This window comes from Theobroma cacao, chromosome 4 (assembly GCF_053813885.1).
Source record: "Theobroma cacao isolate CCN51 chromosome 4, ASM5381388v1, whole genome shotgun sequence".
NCBI lineage: Eukaryota > Viridiplantae > Streptophyta > Magnoliopsida > Malvales > Malvaceae > Theobroma > Theobroma cacao.
This window is the reverse complement of record NC_142642.1, coordinates 4,225,438-4,247,293: the sequence shown is the minus strand read 5'-3', so window position 1 is coordinate 4,247,293 and position 21,856 is coordinate 4,225,438. Positions and strand designations below refer to the sequence as shown.

General features: G+C 32.1%; 2 protein-coding genes across 2 annotated transcripts; both read right to left on the bottom strand.

Moving 5' to 3' along the window:
• Nucleotides 1-13,285: 13,285 nt before the first annotated feature.
• On the bottom strand, nucleotides 13,286-14,742 carry LOC18601217 (protein FAR1-RELATED SEQUENCE 5-like). The gene is made up of 3 exons (XM_018118975.1): nucleotides 13,817-14,742; nucleotides 13,657-13,751; nucleotides 13,286-13,362 (listed from the first exon to the last, which is right to left on the bottom strand). Exons 1-3 carry the CDS (start codon nucleotides 14,740-14,742, stop codon nucleotides 13,286-13,288), a joined length of 1,098 nt encoding a protein of 365 aa, XP_017974464.1.
• A 132-nt stretch (nucleotides 14,743-14,874) lies between these two features.
• Nucleotides 14,875-15,864, bottom strand: LOC108661546 (protein FAR1-RELATED SEQUENCE 5-like). Its single transcript, XM_018118974.1, has 2 exons — nucleotides 15,405-15,864; nucleotides 14,875-15,359 (listed from the first exon to the last, which is right to left on the bottom strand). The coding sequence occupies exons 1-2, from the start codon at nucleotides 15,862-15,864 to the stop codon at nucleotides 14,875-14,877; spliced, it is 945 nt and encodes a 314-aa protein (XP_017974463.1).
• Nucleotides 15,865-21,856: the final 5,992 nt, after the last annotated feature.

Sequence of the window (21,856 nt, the reverse complement as noted above, 5' to 3'; positions counted from 1 at the left end):
CCTGCATTTGGTTCAATAAACATTTAAATACCCAAGTTCAACATGCCCAGGAATATTTTGAAAGAAAAGAAAAGCTAAATCATTGTTACTTTCCTATGTTTGAACTCACTGCTCTGAATGTTATTCATATCAATAACTAGCTTATGGAAATTGATTTAAAATTTTATGGGAATAGTTTGCATTTGAGCTATTTTTTTAATAGTTTATATTAGAATTTTTTAAAAATAATATGATTTGTAAGTTAATAAAAATCTAGTTGTGTTTGAATATCATTATTGTATAACTTTTTAATTTATGCTTTGGTATTTGTTATTGATGTTTGTCATAACAATTATTCAATTCATAATCCTGTTTAAGGCTGGTTATATTTACTTTGTAATGCAGTTTTACAAATACGGTTGTTAGAAAATATATGACAACAATAATGAGAGATGTTGAGACTATGACAAAAACTTTTTGCATGGATTTCGTTTTGGAAAAAGGTGAAAACCATGAAAACATAGATGGCAACAAAGACCAAGTCATTAACAAATCTTGTCATCCAAAGCGACCTAAGAATGCCTTTGTTTTTTACTAATAAGTGTGTACATATGTTGCTTTTTTTTATTCGACATAATTGTAAGTATTATTGTTCATTACATTGTGAAATTTATTATATATTGATGTTTATGTTGACGATTAAATTTAGTTTATAATAATTATTTTTTTTCTTGACAGTGAATCCATTTGTGGTGAAAACGAAAAGGATAAAAAGATGAAATTGACAAATAAGGTGTATAAATATGCCCTTTTGAAATGTATAATTTTAATATAATTTCAAATTTGAATGAATGATTGTGAATAATTCTTTTATCTTAATTATCTTTTAATAGGTTATGGGAGATATTGCAAAAACTTTTGCATCTCTTCCTGATGAGAGGAAGTTAGTTTTTAAAAATTTAGCAATAGTAGACCGTTTGCGATATTTGGAAGAAAAAAAAGAATTCAATGCAAAGGTTAATAAGGTAAGTGTCATGTTGATTATTTTATTAGAATTTTAATATTAGAATAAAATACATTTGAAGTGATATATATTTTTAATAATTTATTTAATTTATAGGTATGTCTAAACAAAGTTATTGTTTTCTTCTCAATTTTTTGAATGAATTCATTTTTACTTGATTGTTTAATTTTTATCAATTTTATTAAAGATTTAAAATTATAAAATTAATAATGTTGGTCAAAATGTAAATGGTGAATGCTACAATACATTTTATTTATTCATGACACTAATACTGTCACGACCCGGAACCTCCCTCAGGCCCATGACAATCGCCCTGACGTCCCGATTGACACTCATTATCCGGAATGCCAACCGAAACCCCACAAGGCTTACATATTAGTTTCTTTCCTTTCCTGTGAGCAATCATTGTTAAATATCGAGTTTTTAGAGAATATATACTATTTTAGATCAAAAACAATCAAAATAAATTTTTCGCCACACAGGGGTATTTTGGTCATTTTTTTCTCAAAAATTTCGAAACTGGCTAAAACGTAATATACAAGTACAAAACACATAATTCATATTCAAAATGAGTTTAAAAGTCTGAAATCTTCATTTAAAACGAAATTACGGTTATTTGAATATAATAAGAAAATAAAAGAAATATTAAGGAAAATATTCTATTTTCTTATAAAACAATATTTATAGAGTTATACGTGAATAATTTTTATAGCGTAAAAGCTAAATAAATTTATACATACTGAAATACAGTAAGCTAAAATATTTAATTTAATTTACAATAACAAGAGGGCCTCCGAATAAACAAAAGTAAAGAGGACTGTGAACCTACGATTTGGAAATAGCAGATCCAATGGTAGTCCTCGATGAGATCAGCTATCTACAGTCTATACTGAACCTGAAATGGGTGGAAAGGAGTTGGGTGAGATTTTGCAATCTCAATGAGTAAACAGACATTATCATAAATATCTAAAGGCGAGTAAAATGGAGGCAAGTTTAAACAATAAATTTCAACCCATTTCATAATGTTTTCAATTTATTTCTTAAACCATAAAATATTTGTAATTTACCAAAACAATTGTTAAGGCTTATGTCTTTTATTAAAACAAGGCTCAAGCCAAAACTAATCCTCGGGGATACCTTGGCCGAGGCATCTAACCGAGTCCGCCAAGGGTGTTAAATTATTCACACGTGAAACACATTTTTATTTTTAAAACCAGCCGTTCCTTGGCGTTGGCCGAGTTACACATTCACGTGGGGGTTCGACGTGAAGTGAGCTCTAATACTACTCCGGGAGTTACCCTCATCGCCTCTACAACCGGAGTAACTATATAACTGGGTTTACCGTGCCCCTCTAATAGGCAGTCCACGGAAACCCGTCACTGCAATGACTAACCCACCAATTTTAATAAAATTTCGACAGTATAACGTGGCTTTTATTTATTTATCCAGCCTGCATAGTAAAATCAACTTACATAACTTTCCTAAATGCACTCACAAAATATAGCCACATATACTCATTTCTCATAAGCCATTCCTAGGAAAATATATATTTTTCAAGTCAGTTTGCAGCCTCCAATTACTCAATTTCATAATCAATACAATATATTTTTATTTATCACATTTATTCCTAAAACATCAAAAATCTCGTTTTAATCTCGTTCTCATTTCATAAAATACATAAAGGGCATTTCAAATAAACTCTAGATAATTTACAATAATAATAAGTTTACTCACCGTTTGTACAAATTAAAAGCTTTCTAAGCGCCCCGATCACTACTCGTCGGGTACGACACTTTGCCTTTTCCGGAAGGCTTTCCTCCTAGACACATTACAAAAATTTACACAATTCATCACATTGATGCTAAATCACTATATAATTAACTTAAATCCTATACTAATGCATGGTATGAAATGCAATAGCCTAAAACGGCTTAAACGCGGTATTAACCTATTTTTGGCACTTTGCCCGATAAATTGCTAACGCGCTCCATTTTAGCTCTAAATCATCCCATTCTCTCTCCAACATTTCTAACCATTAAATATCAGCCAATAACCTTCTAAAAACAACAAAATCAGCTCACTCCCTTCCTTGGAAAATTCGGCCAAAAATGGGACATTAACTCGGTTAATTTTCTACTTTGTTTTTCTATCACGTTTAATCGTTTTTCATCATTTTCTCTTCATTTCCCTTAGAATAAAATCAATTCATCATCATTGTACAGCATTGAGCATTCAGCCAAGAGTGGGTATTGTGAAAATTTAATGATTTCTTGCCCAATTTAATTTCTAAACACATTTAACTAACTAAAACTATCAATTTAACTAAAAATCAAAACCTAAAAATTTCAATTTCTCTCCCCTAGAATTTCGTCCAGCCCTTGATATCACTTTTTGATCTCTCTCCTCAAGCATGCTAAATGGAAATAAAGGCATAGGAAAGGTAGAAATCAAGCTAAAATCGAAAAATCTTACCGTTAGACGCGTAAACGGTCGAAAACCGCGAATTTTCCTTTGAATTTTCTTGTTTCTCTTTGGTTTTTCTTTTTTTCTTCCTTTCCTCTCTATTTCCTCTCTTGTTCTTCCTTATGGCCGGCCAGCACTCAAAATTTGGGTTTAAATGGGCTGACTTTTCATTAAAATAATATTATATTATTAAAAAAATGCCACATGTCACTTTCCCATTGGCCCATTTTTAAAATTTCATCCATTTGTTTCCAAATTTTCACCATACACTTGTCTCATATATTCATAGCTTAGATAAAATTCTCAGACTCATCCAAAGTCTCGGTGGAGTAATTTTTGAAATTTACACTTTTGCCCCCGTAAAAGTGAAAATTACATTTTTTCCCAAAAAATTGAAAAATTGCCCATAGACATATTTTTCATCCCTTATACTCATACCATTATCCAATTTTTCAAATTTGATCTAAATTCTCTCAAAATCTCAAATTTTGTCCGTGGGTGGCAAAATTACGATTTTGCCCCTACACTCCAAAAATCACCAGAATTAAACTTTTTCACTTCCTATCATTAAATTATACTCCAAATAGTTAATCTTGGTCAAAATTTTCACTCCATGATCAAATTATTATCTTAGGTGGTAAAATAACGATTTTACCCTTGAATATCAAAATTTCTAATTTTACCCCAAATGAACCCTCGAACTCCGAACAATCATTTTTAGTCATTCCTGGACTATAAAATATTAAATTTCATCCTACAATTCCTATTTGAACTAGTTCGAGGTTAAATCAACTCAAGTGTACCATTAGGTATAATACCGAGTTTCGTCTATTCTTAAGTGCTTTTCCTAGCATAATAACATACTACTCAGTGCATGTATGTCATGACATGTATTTATGGGTTGGGTTTTACAAATACTATTATATTATAATTTTTAATGTAATGTACAATTGTTGGGATACACGTTGTAGTCCTTTTCGGTTCTACAAGTTATTACAAACTATTGGTTCTAAATATAATGATTCAATTCGTGCTATTGGACTTGGAGGCTTGATTCATCTACAAGAATATAAACTAAATAGGGATCTTTGTTTGTGGTTGATTGAAATGGTTGACTTAAACAAGAGGTGTTTGAAATTATATGATTATGAGATTCCATTGGCATCTGAGACAGTGTCAATTATTATTGATTTGTCAGCTGAGGGGACCCCTATTACTTTTGCGGAAGATGATCGTACAATTATAAGTTTATGCAATCAATTTAAATTTATTAATAATGGATTCTTAAAATTTAGTGATTTAGAAAAGGAATTGCCAATGTTACATAAAGATTCGGATGAGTTCAAAGGTAAATTTTTTTTGTATGCAATAGGTTGTTTGCTTTGCCCATCAGCATCTACCTATACAGAAAAAAAATACATATCTTGCCTACATAATATAGGTTGTAATACAACTATGAACTTATCGAAGCATGTGTGTGAAATGCTGTTATCGGGAATATCAAATTTTCGCAATAGGATGAAGAAGAAGGATGGAAAAACAACATGGTTGAGTGGATGTGTTTTGATTCTTCAGGTTAGGTGCTAAAATAAATTTTTTTTTTCCATCGTGTTATGATATTGTATTTTTTGTGAAAAATTTATATTGGATATTGTATTTTTTTCCTTCTATGATATTTTTACAGATAGTTTTTTTGGATCATATATCTGGTGCACCATTTGACAATAAATATGGTCAACATTTTTTACCTCGGATCGCTGTATGGAACCAAGAAAAAGTTGATGGATGGTTGACTCGTATCAAAGATTTTAAAAATCCAAAAAATGTTCAGGTGATGTGATTAATCTTTTTTTACAATAAAAGTTAATATAATTTGGTTTAAATATTCTCTCATATTGAGAAATATATATATTGGTTGAATTTGTAGGCATATATCATCACACCAACTATGGACATGAAGTCAGAGGGAAAGTTATCATTTGATTCTCATTTATTCTCTCAAATCAAAGTATGTATTTATAACTTTAATTTGCATTGTTATAATTGTCATTTACTATAGTTAAAATTTTATATTTCATTTTTGTAGGATATATGTAAATGTGTTGATAACAAAGAGGAATTAAAGAGTGAAATTAAGAGTTTGAAGTATGAAATTGAAAAGTTGAAGGGATTGTTGGAGTATGATAAAAACAATCAACAACTGAAAGAAAAAGAGAAGTAACAAGAGTATGAGAGTTTGGAGTGTGAAATTGAAAAGTTGAAGGAATTATTGGAGTATGAAAAAAATAATCAACAGTTGAAAAAAAAAGAGAAGCAACAAGAGTATGAGAGTTTGAAGTGTGAAATTGAAAAGTTGAAGGAATTATTGGAGTATGAAAAAAATAATCAAAAGCTGAAAGAAAAAGAGTAGCAACGGGAGTATGAGGTTTTCGTTAACTTAAAAAATGATATAGCGACAATAAAGGTTGATATTGAAGCTATTCGATTTAAAGAGTTTTGTGTGCCCAAAATTATTTGCACTACATCACATGGTGGTAATCCTACGAGAGATGAACATGCAAGAGAAGAATCTTTTATGTAAGGAAAATGGTTCAAATTATAGTCAATCCAATGCACCAACAACTAATGAAATAGGGTCTAATATTGTTTTATCTTGTGATAACTTGGGAAACTATAATACTATCCAGGATTTTCCCAATGAATCACCTAAAGAGTTCCCAAAGGAATTGACTTTGCATCATCCATCAATAGTAATGATAAATGTTTTTCATCTCCATGCCCTACTTTGAAGGAAAATATGTCATCTCTAACAGCTCCTATGAAAGACAAAGTAAAGAGATACATAGCTAGAAAGGAAAATATAAAGGTATGAATATAGATTACTAATTATGTATTTTGGTTGAATGATATGCATGAATTGTTTGCTAACAAAGTGTTTTGTAAAGAATATTTGTTTTTAAATAGCTTATTCAAAATTCACTACACTGTGCTAATAATTGTCATAGGCCTTAGAGAACGTTGAAATAGTTTTAATTCGGTCCAGTGAAGGTGATAAAGAGTATCTACTAGATGCGGCATCCTTTGCTCCTACATTGGTGAATAACGAACATTTGTCATATCAAATCCATAATGTTAAGCAGAAAGTGTATAAAAATGCAATTAAGAAGTCTAGGTCAAAGGTATTGAAATAATAACATTTTTTCTATTTTGTTGAATTTTTTTTATACTAATGCTGTAATGAAATTTATATTATTATAAAAGTTTGTCCACGGAGTCCAAGTGTTTCATCACCTTATAAACTACCCGATGATTTAAACGATATATGCAACTATGTGTGGAATAAACATTCAAACAGGTAGTTTTAATAGTTTTTGCATATTTTGTTTTTTTTAATAAAAACTGTTGATTAATTATTTCTTAACGTAGTGAGGAGAAAATTGTTGATTTCATTGATACATATGCAATTAGGAGTGAGATGATGACATTGGAACCAAGGAAGTGGCTTGATGATATAGTAAGTTGAATTGTTTGTTATGGTTTAATTATATATATATATATATGGGTATGTTGCAGTTTTTTCTCAATGTTTGACCCAAAAAAATTGTTGAAGGTAATTAATATGGTGGGTTATGCGTACATGCTAAACGCCAAGGAAGAATCAAACCCTTGGACAATATGGTGTATGCCATGTTTTTTTGGGTAAGATATCAATTTCATTAATATTTTTATCAAATATATTATAATTTTTTAATTATTTTGATTACGTAATTTAATGAATTATGTATACTAGCAATATGTATGATGGTTTTTGTATTGCAATAGGATTATATCCTACGCAATCCAGCAACTGACTTTAAGGATTTAAACCAACAAGGTCTCCAGCCATACAGGAGTTCCATACAAAATTGTGAAATGGTAATATAAATTTGTTCAACATTTATTTTTATGTTTTGTAGTGGCCTGGTCCAATACAGGTTTTTATAATATTGCACTTAGATTTCAGTATGCTGGCTAATAAAAATAGTTTTAATTAAAAATAATTTTAATTCACATAATTGCTTTTTAATTACTTTGAATTTTATATCGTGTATTTTTTAGATCTTTGTGCCGATGAATGATAGTAATATGCATTGGTATTTATGTGTATTAAACTTAAAAGAGAAGGTTATTAAAGTGTTTGACTCCTTACCATTATCCAGAGGTGAAACTAGAAGATTGAATGCGATAAAAAAAGTGGTAAACAATCAATTCAACACAATGTCTTAATTTACATGATTAAATTACATAAATTGTATGATTTTTTCATGTACATATATTTAAAATTTACGTAGGTCGCATATTTTGAAAAGCTTTTTGAAGGAACTTTATTTGCCAGTAAAGTAACTTGTTGGGAAATTATTGTCTCTAATGATGTTCCACGACAGTCAAACAGGTAAATGCATAATAAAATATTTGATTTTATTAAATTATAAAAGTAATTTATTGAAACATATATCTTAATTTGATCATCAAATTTTATAATTTTTGCAGCTATGATTGTGCCATGTATGTATGCAAGTTTATGCAAACTGTGCACCTCAATAGCTACCATGAAGTGGTAAGTCCATTACGTTTCATTTCATACTCAATAAATATTTTTTGAATATTATTTACTTTTTGCAGTGTGTAGAGGAATTGGATTGGTCTCTTTTGTTGGCTTATCTTGTCAAGCACCCTCATAACAAAAATCGTTCAGTTGTGATGAATGTTGTTCATAATGGTTTGCACAATAAGAACATCGATTATGATGCAACCAGAAAATATGAAAGGAGATAAAGAAAAACGACTTTAAGCTTATGTTTCATTTATTAATGGATGAATCATTCATCAATAATAAATTCTTTTTCATTATTTGACTTTATTGTTATATTAATAGTTCGACAAAGTTTTAATGTTATTGAAAGAGGTCATTATCGAATGCATCTTTTATAATATTATTAAATTAAAGTTGTTTTATTATTGTTATTATTAAATTAAAGTTGTTTTAGGACTATTCTAAAATGAAGGAGCTAGCCTCAACTTTCTCTGTCTCCTGAATTGCACGAGAATGCATAAATTAGGTGCCCTGGAGTTCAAAGCAACAGCCATTGAGAAATGTCAGAGCTACTCACAAAGAGAATAGGTGTGCATACTGTGAGAGATAGAGAGAAGGAAAAAACTGGTAGCTTGAGAATATTACAACTGTTATAATAAAATACCCTGGATTAGGCATGTTAGGCTTCTGTTAAACTGTTAGATAACAATTCAAAATCCCGGGAGGGACCTGTTTTACTTCAAAACTATAACTTATGTTGCTTAATGATTGTCTTCCGTGGGGCCTGTGGCCGCTGTGGTGTACCTCAAAATTCCAGCAGACAATTAATCATTTTGGACACTTCCTAAATATTTCTTACAAGTTGGCAGATACTTTGAAGCTTGCATATGTCTCCTACTGTTTGTTGACTGAGTAAATGCCCGTAAAGCCAAGGCTAGCCTCTACTGCATAAACAAAATCTATATGATACGACGGCATTTAAAGCATTTCGCAATGCAGAAACAGATCAACGTGTCCTTGAATGTGTTCTTATATGAATGGTTGTTGGTTTGTTCTTTAATGAGAGGACCACGAAGCACTTGTCAACTAAAGCTTTATTTTACATAAAAGAAATCGAAATTCTTTAGAGTAAAAATCAAATAATAAAAACACCAGTCAAACCAATTCAAAGTGTTATTTGTAATTTGTTTTGAATTGTAGAGGCTGGAGCCTATGAAGGTTAGTATTGATTGTGGACGCCTTAAGTGCTGAAACTGTGATCCAAATTTAGCCTTCAATTTCATTTCCAAATCTCTGCTGCTCATGCTGCAGAATTCAAAGCCATCTGCGGGTCTCCGCTCTTATTCTCCATCAGGAATGGTTAAGCCAAGCTTAAAAATAAACCAAAGAAATAAGCAAAGCTTAGATGCAATTTGAGATGATTCACATTAGAAAATTTAAGTGTGACAAGGATAAAAAAGAAAAGTTGGATGAAAAAGCTTTTGATATTCTAAGAGGTATACGATAAATCTCTCCATGTATATATACATGAAAAAACTTTGAATGATTAAAGGAAATTATATGCCAATAAGTGAAAAGTGACAGTGTTGGTTCAATACACAGCCAATAAGGAAAGGAGGAAAGGGCGGAGCTGCTGGAAGGACCCGAAGGTAAGAAGAGTGACAGTCGGCTAGCTATGTGGTTGTTGATAGCAAAACCATGTTGACGTTGGCAAATTTATGGCTCTTTGCCTGTCCATGTGGCACCCGGTGCATGTGCATTTAAATAACAAAATCTGGTGACCGCTAACCACCTCATTTGCTGCATCTATAACCTGCAAAGTTCCATTATATTAGTGACAATTATCGGTCATAGATCTTCCCCTTTCAGTTGGAGTATCGTTAAGTTGAACTCACGACCCAGATTATTAGTCTCATAGCTGCTACTTATGTTGTTTGATGTTTGTCGTAACGTGCGGGTCCGGGAACCCGACCGCTATACGATGAACTGTGAAAACTCACTAAAAAATTAAACTAGGAGTCGCCACCAATCTTTTTTTTTTACTAGGTGTGATTGGCCACCTATTGACTCGATTCTAATCGATGCAAACTTAAATTAATTTTAAGCCCACCGAAAAGAACCTTAAACCGGTCTACAATTTTCTGGATCTAGGTTCGGGAGTGCGGTTACGCCCGGGGAAGGATTAGCACCCCTCGGACGCCCGTTCTATGAACGGTACCATTTTTAGATCATCATATTGGGCTTTAATTTTTAATTTCACTAGATTTCCTTAATTATTATTTTTATTATTTAACCTAAAATGGAACGCAAATGAGTGGCGAGATGAAATGCATGGCGTGAGATAAAAATGCCGGACGAATAACCTTTTATCGAGGATACTTTCCGAATCCGCCCATCATACTGGTGGGACTCGGGATATTCTCTCACCTAGGGAATTATCCGAGAAACTCGCCTTCGCAAATTCGACGAATAATTCCCGTCTTCGGGGTCATCGTACGTTTTCTTTTTAAAATAATATTTTTGTGCCTAATGAACCTAATTCGGGCAAAAGCCTTTTATTAAAGATGGTTCTCGAGCCCTCTCATCATACTGGTGGGACCCGAGGACATCTTTTCACCTAAGGAACTTTTCGAGAAATACCCGCCTTCGCAGGATCCCCGCAAGATCCCATCATCGGGGCTTGAACTCGAAAACCAAAAATATTGATATGCAATGATATGTATGATGCAATATGTATATGCTATGCTAATGCAATTATTTATTTTTTATTATCATTAATTATTTTTATTTTATTATCCTATTTCCTATTCTTATTTCTTATTATTATTATTATTATTATTTTTATACTTTACATTTTTTGTTCTAAGTTCTTTGTTTTTCATTTATAGTTAGACAAATTGTTTATAATTCTATGTTATTTTAATGAGTAAAAATTATATATTTTTTTATCGTACTATATATATATTTTTATATTTTTATTATTATTATATTTTTTATAAGCGATTTTTATTCAAACCTAATGCCTAAGATCTTTATTTATTATTTTTTATCTTTATCTTCACATCTCTTTATGCCACTTAATATTCGATGCTTATTTTTAAATTAGTTATTATTTTTTATTATTATTAATTTATTTACTTACTTATTTAATGTCATATATATTGTATTTTCACGAATTAATTATTATATGTATTTGAATTGTTACCACTTTATCATTATTTTATTACTTATTATTTATTATTATTATTTTTTATCAAGTAATTTCATCAAGTAATAATTTTTGTTGTATAATCAAGCTCTTTATTTATTAAGGATTTCGGAATCTTAAAAACGAGACCCTCCCATCATACTGGTGGGGCCTTGATTCGGATTCCGAGCCTAGGGAACATAAGCTCGGGATTACGACTTCTCGCATCCCGATCGATTATCCCATTATCGGCATTGTTTGCTTGTCCTTAATGTCATGATATTTTTCTTGGGAGTTAATTCTCTAAGGTAGGTTCTCTTACCTACCCTATTATAATTATTTTCATACTTGATATAATATTATTTTTATTCACTACATATTTATGTATATATATATATACGTATGTATATGTATATATTTTAGCGTACATAAATATTTCTCATGCCTCTATTTATATTCTTATTCATACATATTTATAATCCTCTAACTAGATTATCTCTTTAAACTCGCACATCATATCTAAAATTTTTAGAGCATTGTGATAAAGTAATTTAATCTTAATCTTAAAGACATTCTCTAGAAAATTTCTTTTTTAGGACTTTGTAAAAAAAATATTTCCGAATCAACCTTTTAGCATCAAGTTATGAAGCTTAGATTAAATGCCGCGAGTTGAACTTAAACGAATCAAACCATGATACCCAAACAATTAAATAATCACAAATCCATTATGCAATGAAATTAAATTTTCCTTACCTGATTAAGTCGAATGAGCCTCAACACAACTAAGCTGACCACGGCTGTTGCTAGACACACTGTTCAGCTTTGCACAACCTTCCATGGGACACCAAACGGCGTCGTTCGGCCTTGAGGAGACAAGCTCTCTCTTTTTTTTTACTTAGTTTTCTTTCTTTTCGTCAAATACCCAAATCTGGCTTTCTTCCTTTCCGTCAGTCGGCATTGCAGCTCCGCCTCGCACTGCTCTCCTTCCTCTTGCACCGGCAGATCGCTGCTCCGCCTCTCCCTCCTTCTCTATTCCTCTGCCCAGCTCTCCTTCCTCTTGCGCCGGCAGCAGAACACCTCTCCCTCCTTCTCTATTTTTCTGCCCAGCTCTCCTTCCTCTTGCGCCGGCAGCAGAACGCCTCTCCCTCATTCTCTATTTTTCTGCCCAGCTCTCCTTCCTCTTGCGCCGGCAGATCGCGGCTCCGCCCTTCTCTATTTTTCTCCTAAAAAATCTGGATCTTCTCCTCCAAAATCAAAACCCCCACCCTCCATCATCCATTCCTATTTCTCTCCCTTTTTTGATTGATTTTTCAGTGCTCATTGTGGAATTTTTCTGGGTGTGACTGCTGGAAATTTTTTGTTGCAGGTTCCTCCTCCTCCCGAAATGCTACAGTGCCCCCTCTCCTTTATACTCGATTCTCGAGTTCTGGAGGGGGCACGCCCCATTGCCTTGTCCCTGGGCACCCAGGGGCAAGTTCCACTAACCTGCCAGACGCGAATTTTTCGCGTCTGGCAGGTGAGAGAGGTGCCTGGCAGGGTGCGTCCGCACCCTGCCAGTCGTACCTCTCTCCCTTTTTTTCATCATTTTTTGTTCATTATATTTTTAATTTAGTGTCTACAATGTTCTAAATCTGTAAACTTTTCGCTGGAATTAATATACTCTGGCTGGTATGTTTTGCTAAACACAAACTTCAACCTCCTTCTTAGCTACAGCTTATAACATCAGAAGAAGTCCATGCAAGGTCCAAGTCTTTGAGAACAACCAAGCCCCCACTAGAACCAAGAGAGGGTTCAAAAATTTTAGGCCTTTGTGGGGCTAAGAATAAACTTAAACATTACTATGCATTAATAAAAAAATAAATTAAAGAATATGGAGGCTAACAACTTTAAAAAGGAAATTCAGTTTGTACTGAATGAGCTAGTGAACTTAGCTATTGTAATTTTTTACAAATGCAATACAGAATCATGCCACCGCGATCAAAAAGAAGTATAACACCACAAAGACAATATTTTACAAGCTCCGATCAAGGCAACTTATTGTTGCCTTGCCTTGCTAGTTTCACACTACAACATCAGGATACATGTCAGACTTAACACTTTTAACTATTAAGAACACAGCCTTATCAATATCATTGCCTACTCCAATCGACACAAACAAACAAATGAATAAATCTCATTTCTGTAGTAGTAAGAAAGAATATCATTGATGTACTTCCTTCACATTACAAAAGTTGGCAGATACTAATAGACAGGTGTAAGTTCCCATTAAAATTGCAAATTTACGTACCTGCAGCTTCTCCTTGGAACGTCATTGTCATTTTTATGCGTTATTCTTCCTATAAAAAAAGAAAAACAGATAATAAATAAAACAAATATGTAATAATTATCATCATTAGTCATTTAATAATAATATATGTTATATTATTATACCTGATGAATCACCACCAAAAAGTGTTCCCAATTGAGATGGCCATACTTCTTTATTTCTCTCATATACATCAACATCATTATCATCAAGAAGGCAACTGCTTGAGTCCAAATTACAAAGTGTTAGCTCTAGTTGTGGACATTTATTCCTTGTGTGACCTACCATCCTACAATTGCCACATTTTTGTGGCTTTTTTTCCCTTCAAATTTAGCTCCAACTTTGCCCTTAACTTTCACTCTAGTAGGATCACGAACATGCTCTGCCAAATTAGAAATTTCATCTGTATTGACTTTGCACATCTCTTCATATCGTCTTGTTAAATTAGCTATTTCACTCCTTGCTTTGTTAAATGTCTCGGCGAATTGAGAAGCGACATGACATAACCTATTACAGTGAGAGCTCAGAGAAGCATACCGTAGCATTTTCTGGTATTTAGGATCAACATTATCATCCACAACTGTAGGTGCATCATCTTTGGCATTTTTTGTCCATCTTTTCATTATGAGATTCAAAGGGATCCTATTTAATTGCTCTAAAATCATCACATGAATGATATGTGGACATGGTATACCATCTGTTTCAAATTTAAGACATGAGCATTTTATATTTTCATCATCTACATGAAACTCCACACGTATTCGCTCAAAAAGATCTCCATACTTCATCAACTGGTACACCCGTATAGATGGCTCATCATCGAAGCGACATTCATGGTAAAACAATTGTTGTAGGCACATCTCATCTATAAACTTTTTGAATGCTCTTCCTGTATAAACACTTGCAGCATGCTTTTCAATATCTTTGAAAATTTGGCTTGAAACTGGCTTTGTATGGATGGATATGTAATCTTCACCAATCTCATTATTTCGAATATTTTTAATTCCATCTTCAATTGCTCTAACAAACTCCAATAACGTCTTCCTCTCTTTTGCAAGAGAAGCTATAAAAGTATTCAAACCTTCACAATGTGATGTACTCATAATTGTTCCGAAGAAATGACCACTCAAGTGTGATTGCGCCCACATATGCTTCTTTTTATAAATCTCATCTATCCATTGATGTCCTTGTAATGCAAACTTTTTTACCATCTCTTTCCATTCTCTTTCAAACTTATCAATCGTCCACCAAGATTTCATGCAAGCTTTAAAATTCTGAACGAATCCAGGTAGTGGTATGTTTGCTTGGGCATTACGGGCAAGATGCCAAGAGCATAGCCTGTGTCATACTCCAGGGAACACCATTTTCAATGCCTTTCTCATAGCTCGGTCTCCATCAGTAACCACAGATATTGGCTTTTTATTCATCATACATTCTAAAAATGTGGTCAAAGCCCAAATATAGCTTTCAGCATCTTCATTTGTGAGCAATGTTAATGCAAAAATGGTGGTCATATGATGACGGTTCACACCAATGAAAACCAAAAGAGGCAAATTAAATGTGTTTTTCTTATAAGTTGTGTCAAATGCCAAAACATCACCGAAACAAGCATAATCTGATCTTGATATCGAATCAGCCCTAAATAAATTCTTCAATTTGTTATCATCATAAGTCGTATGCTTCATGTAGAAGCCATTATCTATTTCTTTTTTCACTCCAAAATATAACAGCGTCGCTTGAACATCACCATCATTGACTTCAACATGTCTTTCGGTTGCCATACGATTATAAAAATCTTTACGAGTAAAACCAACATTTTGAATGCCCCCTGCTTAAGCTGCAAAAACATTCATTACTTGACATGTTTTGATACCTGCAACTTTCACAGCTTTTGCTTCACAGACATCGGCTACTTTAATTTGCCTATTCGAACGAATTAAACATATTTGAGCGGGATTTACCATCTGATGATTATGTTCAAGTTCACAATGTGAAACATACCATTTTCCTGTATCTTTGTTTAGAATGACCCGAATGTTAGCCTTGCAATCTGTTCTAGATGACCTTTTAGGCTCTCGCACCCGGTTCTCTAGCTTTTCCCATTTTTCAGCCCTATGTCCTTCCTTCGAACAAGCAAAATGCTTCATAACTTCAATTCCATCTTTGTTTCGCCTACAACTACCTTTACGAACACCAAAGCCCATTGCACAAGCATACGCTTTATAAAATTTATAAACATCTTCTAAATCATCAAACTCCAAATTTAGAATATCATCTTTTGAAAGTTCATGCAAATAGTTTGCATCTGACAAATTATTTTCTTTATTCTCCATTAACCTACACATATTAAATATAAAAAATATATAATTACAACCTTAAATAATCATGAAATATTAAATAAAAAACTTACTACACTATAATAATATTGGAGAAATTATAGAAAACATGGTTGTCCATTCCATCACTAGCAAAGCAAACTTACAAGTCTCATTCAAGTGCAATTCTGAGGGTACAAGTCATTGCCTTTCCCTTTAGATTTTTAGAGTAAGTCACAAGGAAGGTTAAATACCAATAGCGGTTAGACAAGACGACTTGAGAAGTGTTCGGAAATTAAAATAGTTAATAAGATATTTTCTAATAAGATTTTATTTCTCTAACAATCTTCAATATCTCAAGAGATCAACATATTTTCTAGTAAGATTTTATTTATGTAACAATCTATCAAGTCCTACACTTCTACAATATATAAATACATTGAAATTGAATGCAAATGTGCAGACCTTATTTTCATCTTCAATACTATTTTCTGTTCATTTTTTTAACAATTTAGGTCCTCTAGAAGGTTGATGCATATTTATCATTGAGTTTGTAATTCACGGATGCCAGGAACAAATTCAAAGTCTCATTTGCTTGGCCAACAAAATTTTCCTGGATCTGTCTGGGGCTGAAAACAACAAGATAGAAGACAAGGGTAAAGGGCCATCGAAGACAATAAACCAACGGGGCTAAGGAGACCACAACGGAACTAGTTAGGAGCATGAGAAAGGTTCTGAATACTGGTAAGGTGTACGGGCATTTCCTATGATAATTACTGGTCAATCTACTGCTTTTTCCACAATAAGTCTATAAAACTTTGGTGGGTAGAGTTGAGCTTTGTTTTCATTGTCTTGTATCAACTTCAGGAAAATACCAATGTTTTTGTTCTCCAGTTCAGCCAGTCAAACGCCCTTATCTATCATCTTCAAGTATGTACAGTCAATTCAATATTTTGCCCAAAGTCAACAACAACTCCCCCATATTATACATTTTTGGTTCCCAATATCAGTTTCAGTAAGAACGAGACTTTCCAATGTGAACTGAGAATTATTTGGCGTGAAGTGAAAAAGTCTGATGCTGAAATTATGCAAACACAGAAGAAAAAGACTAATCAAGAATTGTTATGATACATGACGCACATTCTTGCCATGCAAAAATAAATAAAATTTCTATTTTGACCGGATGCATAAAATTTTGAAAACAGACTCACATTAAGAATCAAGGGAAAATAAAAAGGATAAATGAAAATTTAATATGTCATAAGGGGCAAAGCTCATACTTGTAAAACTTTGGTATAGTATCTTGATCTGCAAACTATTTGACAAAGGATGGGCTTGCTGTTGTAAAGCTAATACAGCAAAATTGTCCAGTTATTGAAGGTGAATATGAGAGTCCTCCACTTCCAACCTCTGGTAGAAAATTCCTTCACTTGGGAAACTCCTTCCTTTGATGGATTTTTTTTTAGGGTTTTAATAGAAACCGTTTATTTGATGAAAAATAAATATTTATGAAATACCCCATACTTTGATACGGTGATAAATAAAGTTGATCGAATGCAAATTGAGGTCAATTAAAATGTTTAAAAGTGATAAAAGACGAAAGGAGTAGTTTAGGATAAAATATTCCGCAAGTGAGAAAATAATAATAAAATAATAATAATTTTATCGGAAGAGAATTTGTGAGATAAAAGGCGATTCGGAAGTCAAGTGAGGCATAATAAGGTATTTTGGGTACCAAGGAGACAAGATGAAATTTTTAGAATAAAATAATATTTTATTAATAAAAAAATATTAAACTATTAATATTTAGCCGGATATCGAAATCAATCATGAAGAAGGATCATATGGTTGATTCAAGTGGGGGAGAAGATGACAAGCCCGACTCTATAAAAATATTAGTCATGACATACATGTGGTGGATAGCATGTTTGCATGCTAGGAGAGTCCCGAAAAATTTACAAAAGTCGGTATTGTACCTAAAGGTACAACAAAGTTGATTTAAGCCTCGAACTAGATCAAATAGAGAATTTATGATAAAATTAAGAATATTAAAGTCCCAAAATGGTTTAATAGGGTGATTTGGAGTTCGAGGATTAATTTGGAGTCAAACCAAAATTTTCGCTATCTAGGGGCAAAATGATCATTTGCCACTTGGGGACAAAATGGAAATTTTTAGAAAAGATTTTTGGCCCCATTTGACTTATTGGAGTATGATTTGAGGTTTAGAAGTGAAAAATTTTAATTTTGGTATAATTTGGAGTATAGGGGTAAAATGGTAATTTTACCACTCTAGGGGCAAAACAATAATTTTCCACCACCAAGACATTTTTCCAGCACATGGTCATCTCTTGTCCTCATTTTGACCATTGACTAATTGTGTGGTGGAGATAAAAAGGATTAAAATTTTTAAAGTTTTAAAAACCGGCCAATGACATGATGCCACGTGTCATGCCTTTATTAATTTATTATTTTTCTTTTTAAAAGGTACAAAAATCAGCCCATCTTCCACCCCATGGCCGGCCAAACCAGCAAGAAGAGAAAGAAAATAAAAACAAAACCCTAGAGAGAGAAAATCAAAGAAAAAGTGTGCATTTTCAAGGAAATTAAGTGAAAAAGGTGATATTTTTTCTATTAAGCTTGAGTTTTCTTATTCCCAAGCATTTCTCCTTATTTTCCATGCTTAAATTACATGTTTTCATGATAAATTGATGGCTGATCAAAATGGGTTAGGAGAGAGAAAGTTGTTAGATTAATTTGATTTTAAGTTATGTTAGTGTTTTTAGTTAGTTTAGCATATTTAGGAACAAAACAACAAGAAAAGAATTTATTTTCCTCCATTGCCATTATTGGCTGAATTTTATAGGGGAATATTGGCTGATGATCTTGATGTTTATTTGAGGAATTATGATGAATAATGATGAATTATTAGTCTAGAAAAATAATGAGAATTTTCGAAGCAAAAATATGAATTTTTACCCACTAGGGGTATTTTCGTAATTTGCTATCGAGACTGATAAATTGAATCTCATTCATAGTCACTAAGGTAATTTAAGTATAATTGGAGCGTAGAAAGTGAGGAGAATTGATTTGGAGTTAAATTAGAGATAATAGGCCGAATTAGGTCAGCACCGCATTTAAGCGATAGTCGGATAAGTTGTATATCATATCATGCATATATACCGAGCCTGAATTGATTTTATAATGGTCAAGCATTGATGTGGTGAATTATGTATTGTACATTGTGGATAAGTGGTGAGCAAAGTACACTGGTAAAAGTACAGAGATTGTGCTTGGAGACTGGGATTAGGAGTACATCGACTCCTAGAACTGTGAGTGAACTTATTATCATCTTAATTATCTAGAGTAGTTTTATACAATTGTGTGATTTTATGAAAAATGGGTTTAAATGGTAAATTGCTATGTTTTAGGAGAAATTACGATTTTATAAATTTTCTGGAAACATCGAATACTGGTTTTGAAAATAGAGTAATTGGAGACTGCTTGCTTGTATTGCAAATTTATGGTTTTAAATTGAATGGCTTATGACAATATATGAGCATGAATGGCTAAATTGATTTTGGTGTTAGAATTATTTGTACTGAGTATTCAGCCTTGAGAGGCTAGGTTGCGATAAATTGCCATGTCATGCTAGAATGAATTTTATTGATTGGTGGAGTATATATTAATTATTCACTGCAGAGGGGGGTTCCGTGGACCAACCTATTAGAGGGGCACTGTAAACTCCATTATATTCTTACCTTGAACGGAGAGGCGCGTAAGGTATCCCCTGGGGTGAAGCTTAGGGTTCACTTCACGCTAAACCACCACGTGAAGGGAAACTCAGCCAACACCAACAAACGACTGTAGTTTTCTCAAACTAAAAATATATTTTAAGTGTATACGAAATTTTAACAGCCTTGGCGAACTCGGTTGGATGCCCTACGCAAGGTATCACCGAGTATGAGTTTTGGCACGAGCCAAAGTTTTAAGAAATTCATAAGCCAAGTTGATTACTCGATTTATATGTATTGATTTTATTGGGTTGAAATGAGTTGAAAGGTAATGAAATTACAGTATGATGACTTATTTTAATTGTCTCAATTTACTCGACTTTAGATAGTTTAGATGGTATCTGTTTACTCATTGAGATTTTACAATCTCACCACCCTCATTTCCTCACATTTTAGGCTCGGGGAATTCCATAGTTAGCTGACTTTGACAAGGACTTTCATTTGGACTCGAATCGGTAAAAACTGTAGGTTTCCAGCTTCCGATGCATTTTGGTTAGATGTGGGCCCACGTGTCACTATAAAAGAAATTTTATGCTTTGGTTATTTGCTTTATAGTATATATGAATATAATTAACTTTTACGCTATAAGAATTATGTACCGATAGTTTTATGAAAATTATTTTACAAGAAAATAGTTTATTTTATTGAATATTTTTATTATATTCAAATGGTCAAATTTTCACTTCAAATGAACGTTTTAGATACTTAATTTGTTTTTAAATCATTAAATATATATTTTCTGCTTACTTACTACATTTTTAGCAAGTTTTGAGATTTTTGACAAAAATGACAAAAATGCCACTGTGAGCCAGAAAACAATATGTTATGTTCTGATTTGGAAATGATTTGTAATCATTCGAATTTTGATATTTGATAACTATTGCTCACCGGGGAAGTGTGAAAGCTGATACGAGAGCCTTGCGAGGTTTCGATCGACATTCGGGGTGAAGAATGTTTGTCGAGGCCTCACGGCGGTTGTCACGGGCCCGATGGGGAGTTTCGGGTCGTGACAATTTAAAATTATATTTTCGGATTAAAAGTGTTTAATGATGTGCAAATTTTAATTTTTAAATAAAGAAGAATAAGGATAAAAATAATTCTAATTCAAAGTTGGCATGGAAAAGCTTTGACAGAAAGCAGTAGGAATTGACGTAAAAACTTGTAAAGGTGGAATAGCTAAATTTTAAATCTTAACGTAAATTTGTGAGAGTTAACATAACAAGTCAATTAAATAAAAATAATTTCAATTTGATGACAAATAAATATTTAAAATTATATTTTCGGATTAAAAGTATTTAACGATGTACAAATTTTAATTTTTAAATAAAGAATAATAAGGATCAAAATAATTATACTTCGAACTTGGCATGGAAACGTCTTGACGTAAAACAGTAAAAATTGACGTAAAAACTTGTAAAGGTGGAATAACTAAATTTTAAATCTTAACGTAAATGTGTGAGAGTTAACGTAACAAGTCAATTAAGTAAAAACAATTTCAATTTGATGAAAAATAAATATTTAAAATTATATTTTCGAATTAAAAGTGTTTAATGATGTGCAAATTTTAATTTTTAAATAAAAACTAATAAGGATAAAAATAATTATATTTCGAAGTTGGCATGGAAAAACTTTGACGTAAAACAGTAAGAATTGACGTAAAACTTGTAAAGGTGAAATAACTAAATTTTAAATTTTAACGTAAATGTGTGAGAGTTAACGTAACAAGTCAATTAAGTAAAAACAAATTCAATTTGATGAAAAATAAATATTTAAAATTATATTTTCGAATTAAAAGTGTTTAACGATGTGCAAATTTTAATTTTTAAATAAAGAATAACAAGGATAAAAATAATTATACTTCGAAGTTGGCATGGAAAAATCTTGACGTAAAATAGTAAGAATTGACGTAAAAACTTGTAAAGGTGGAATAACTAAATTTTAAATCTTAACGTAAATGTGTGAGAGTTAACGTAACAAGTCAATTAAGTAAAAACAATTTCAATTTGATGGAAAATAAATATTTAAAATTATATTTTCGAATTAAAAGTGTTTAAACGATGTGCAATTTTAATTTTTAAATAAAGAATAATAAGGATAAAAATAATTCTAATTCAAAGTTGGCATGAAAAAGCCTAGACGTAAAACAATAAGAATTTACGTAAAAACTTGTAAAGGTGGAATAACTAAATTTTAAATCTTAATGTAAATGTGTGAGAGTT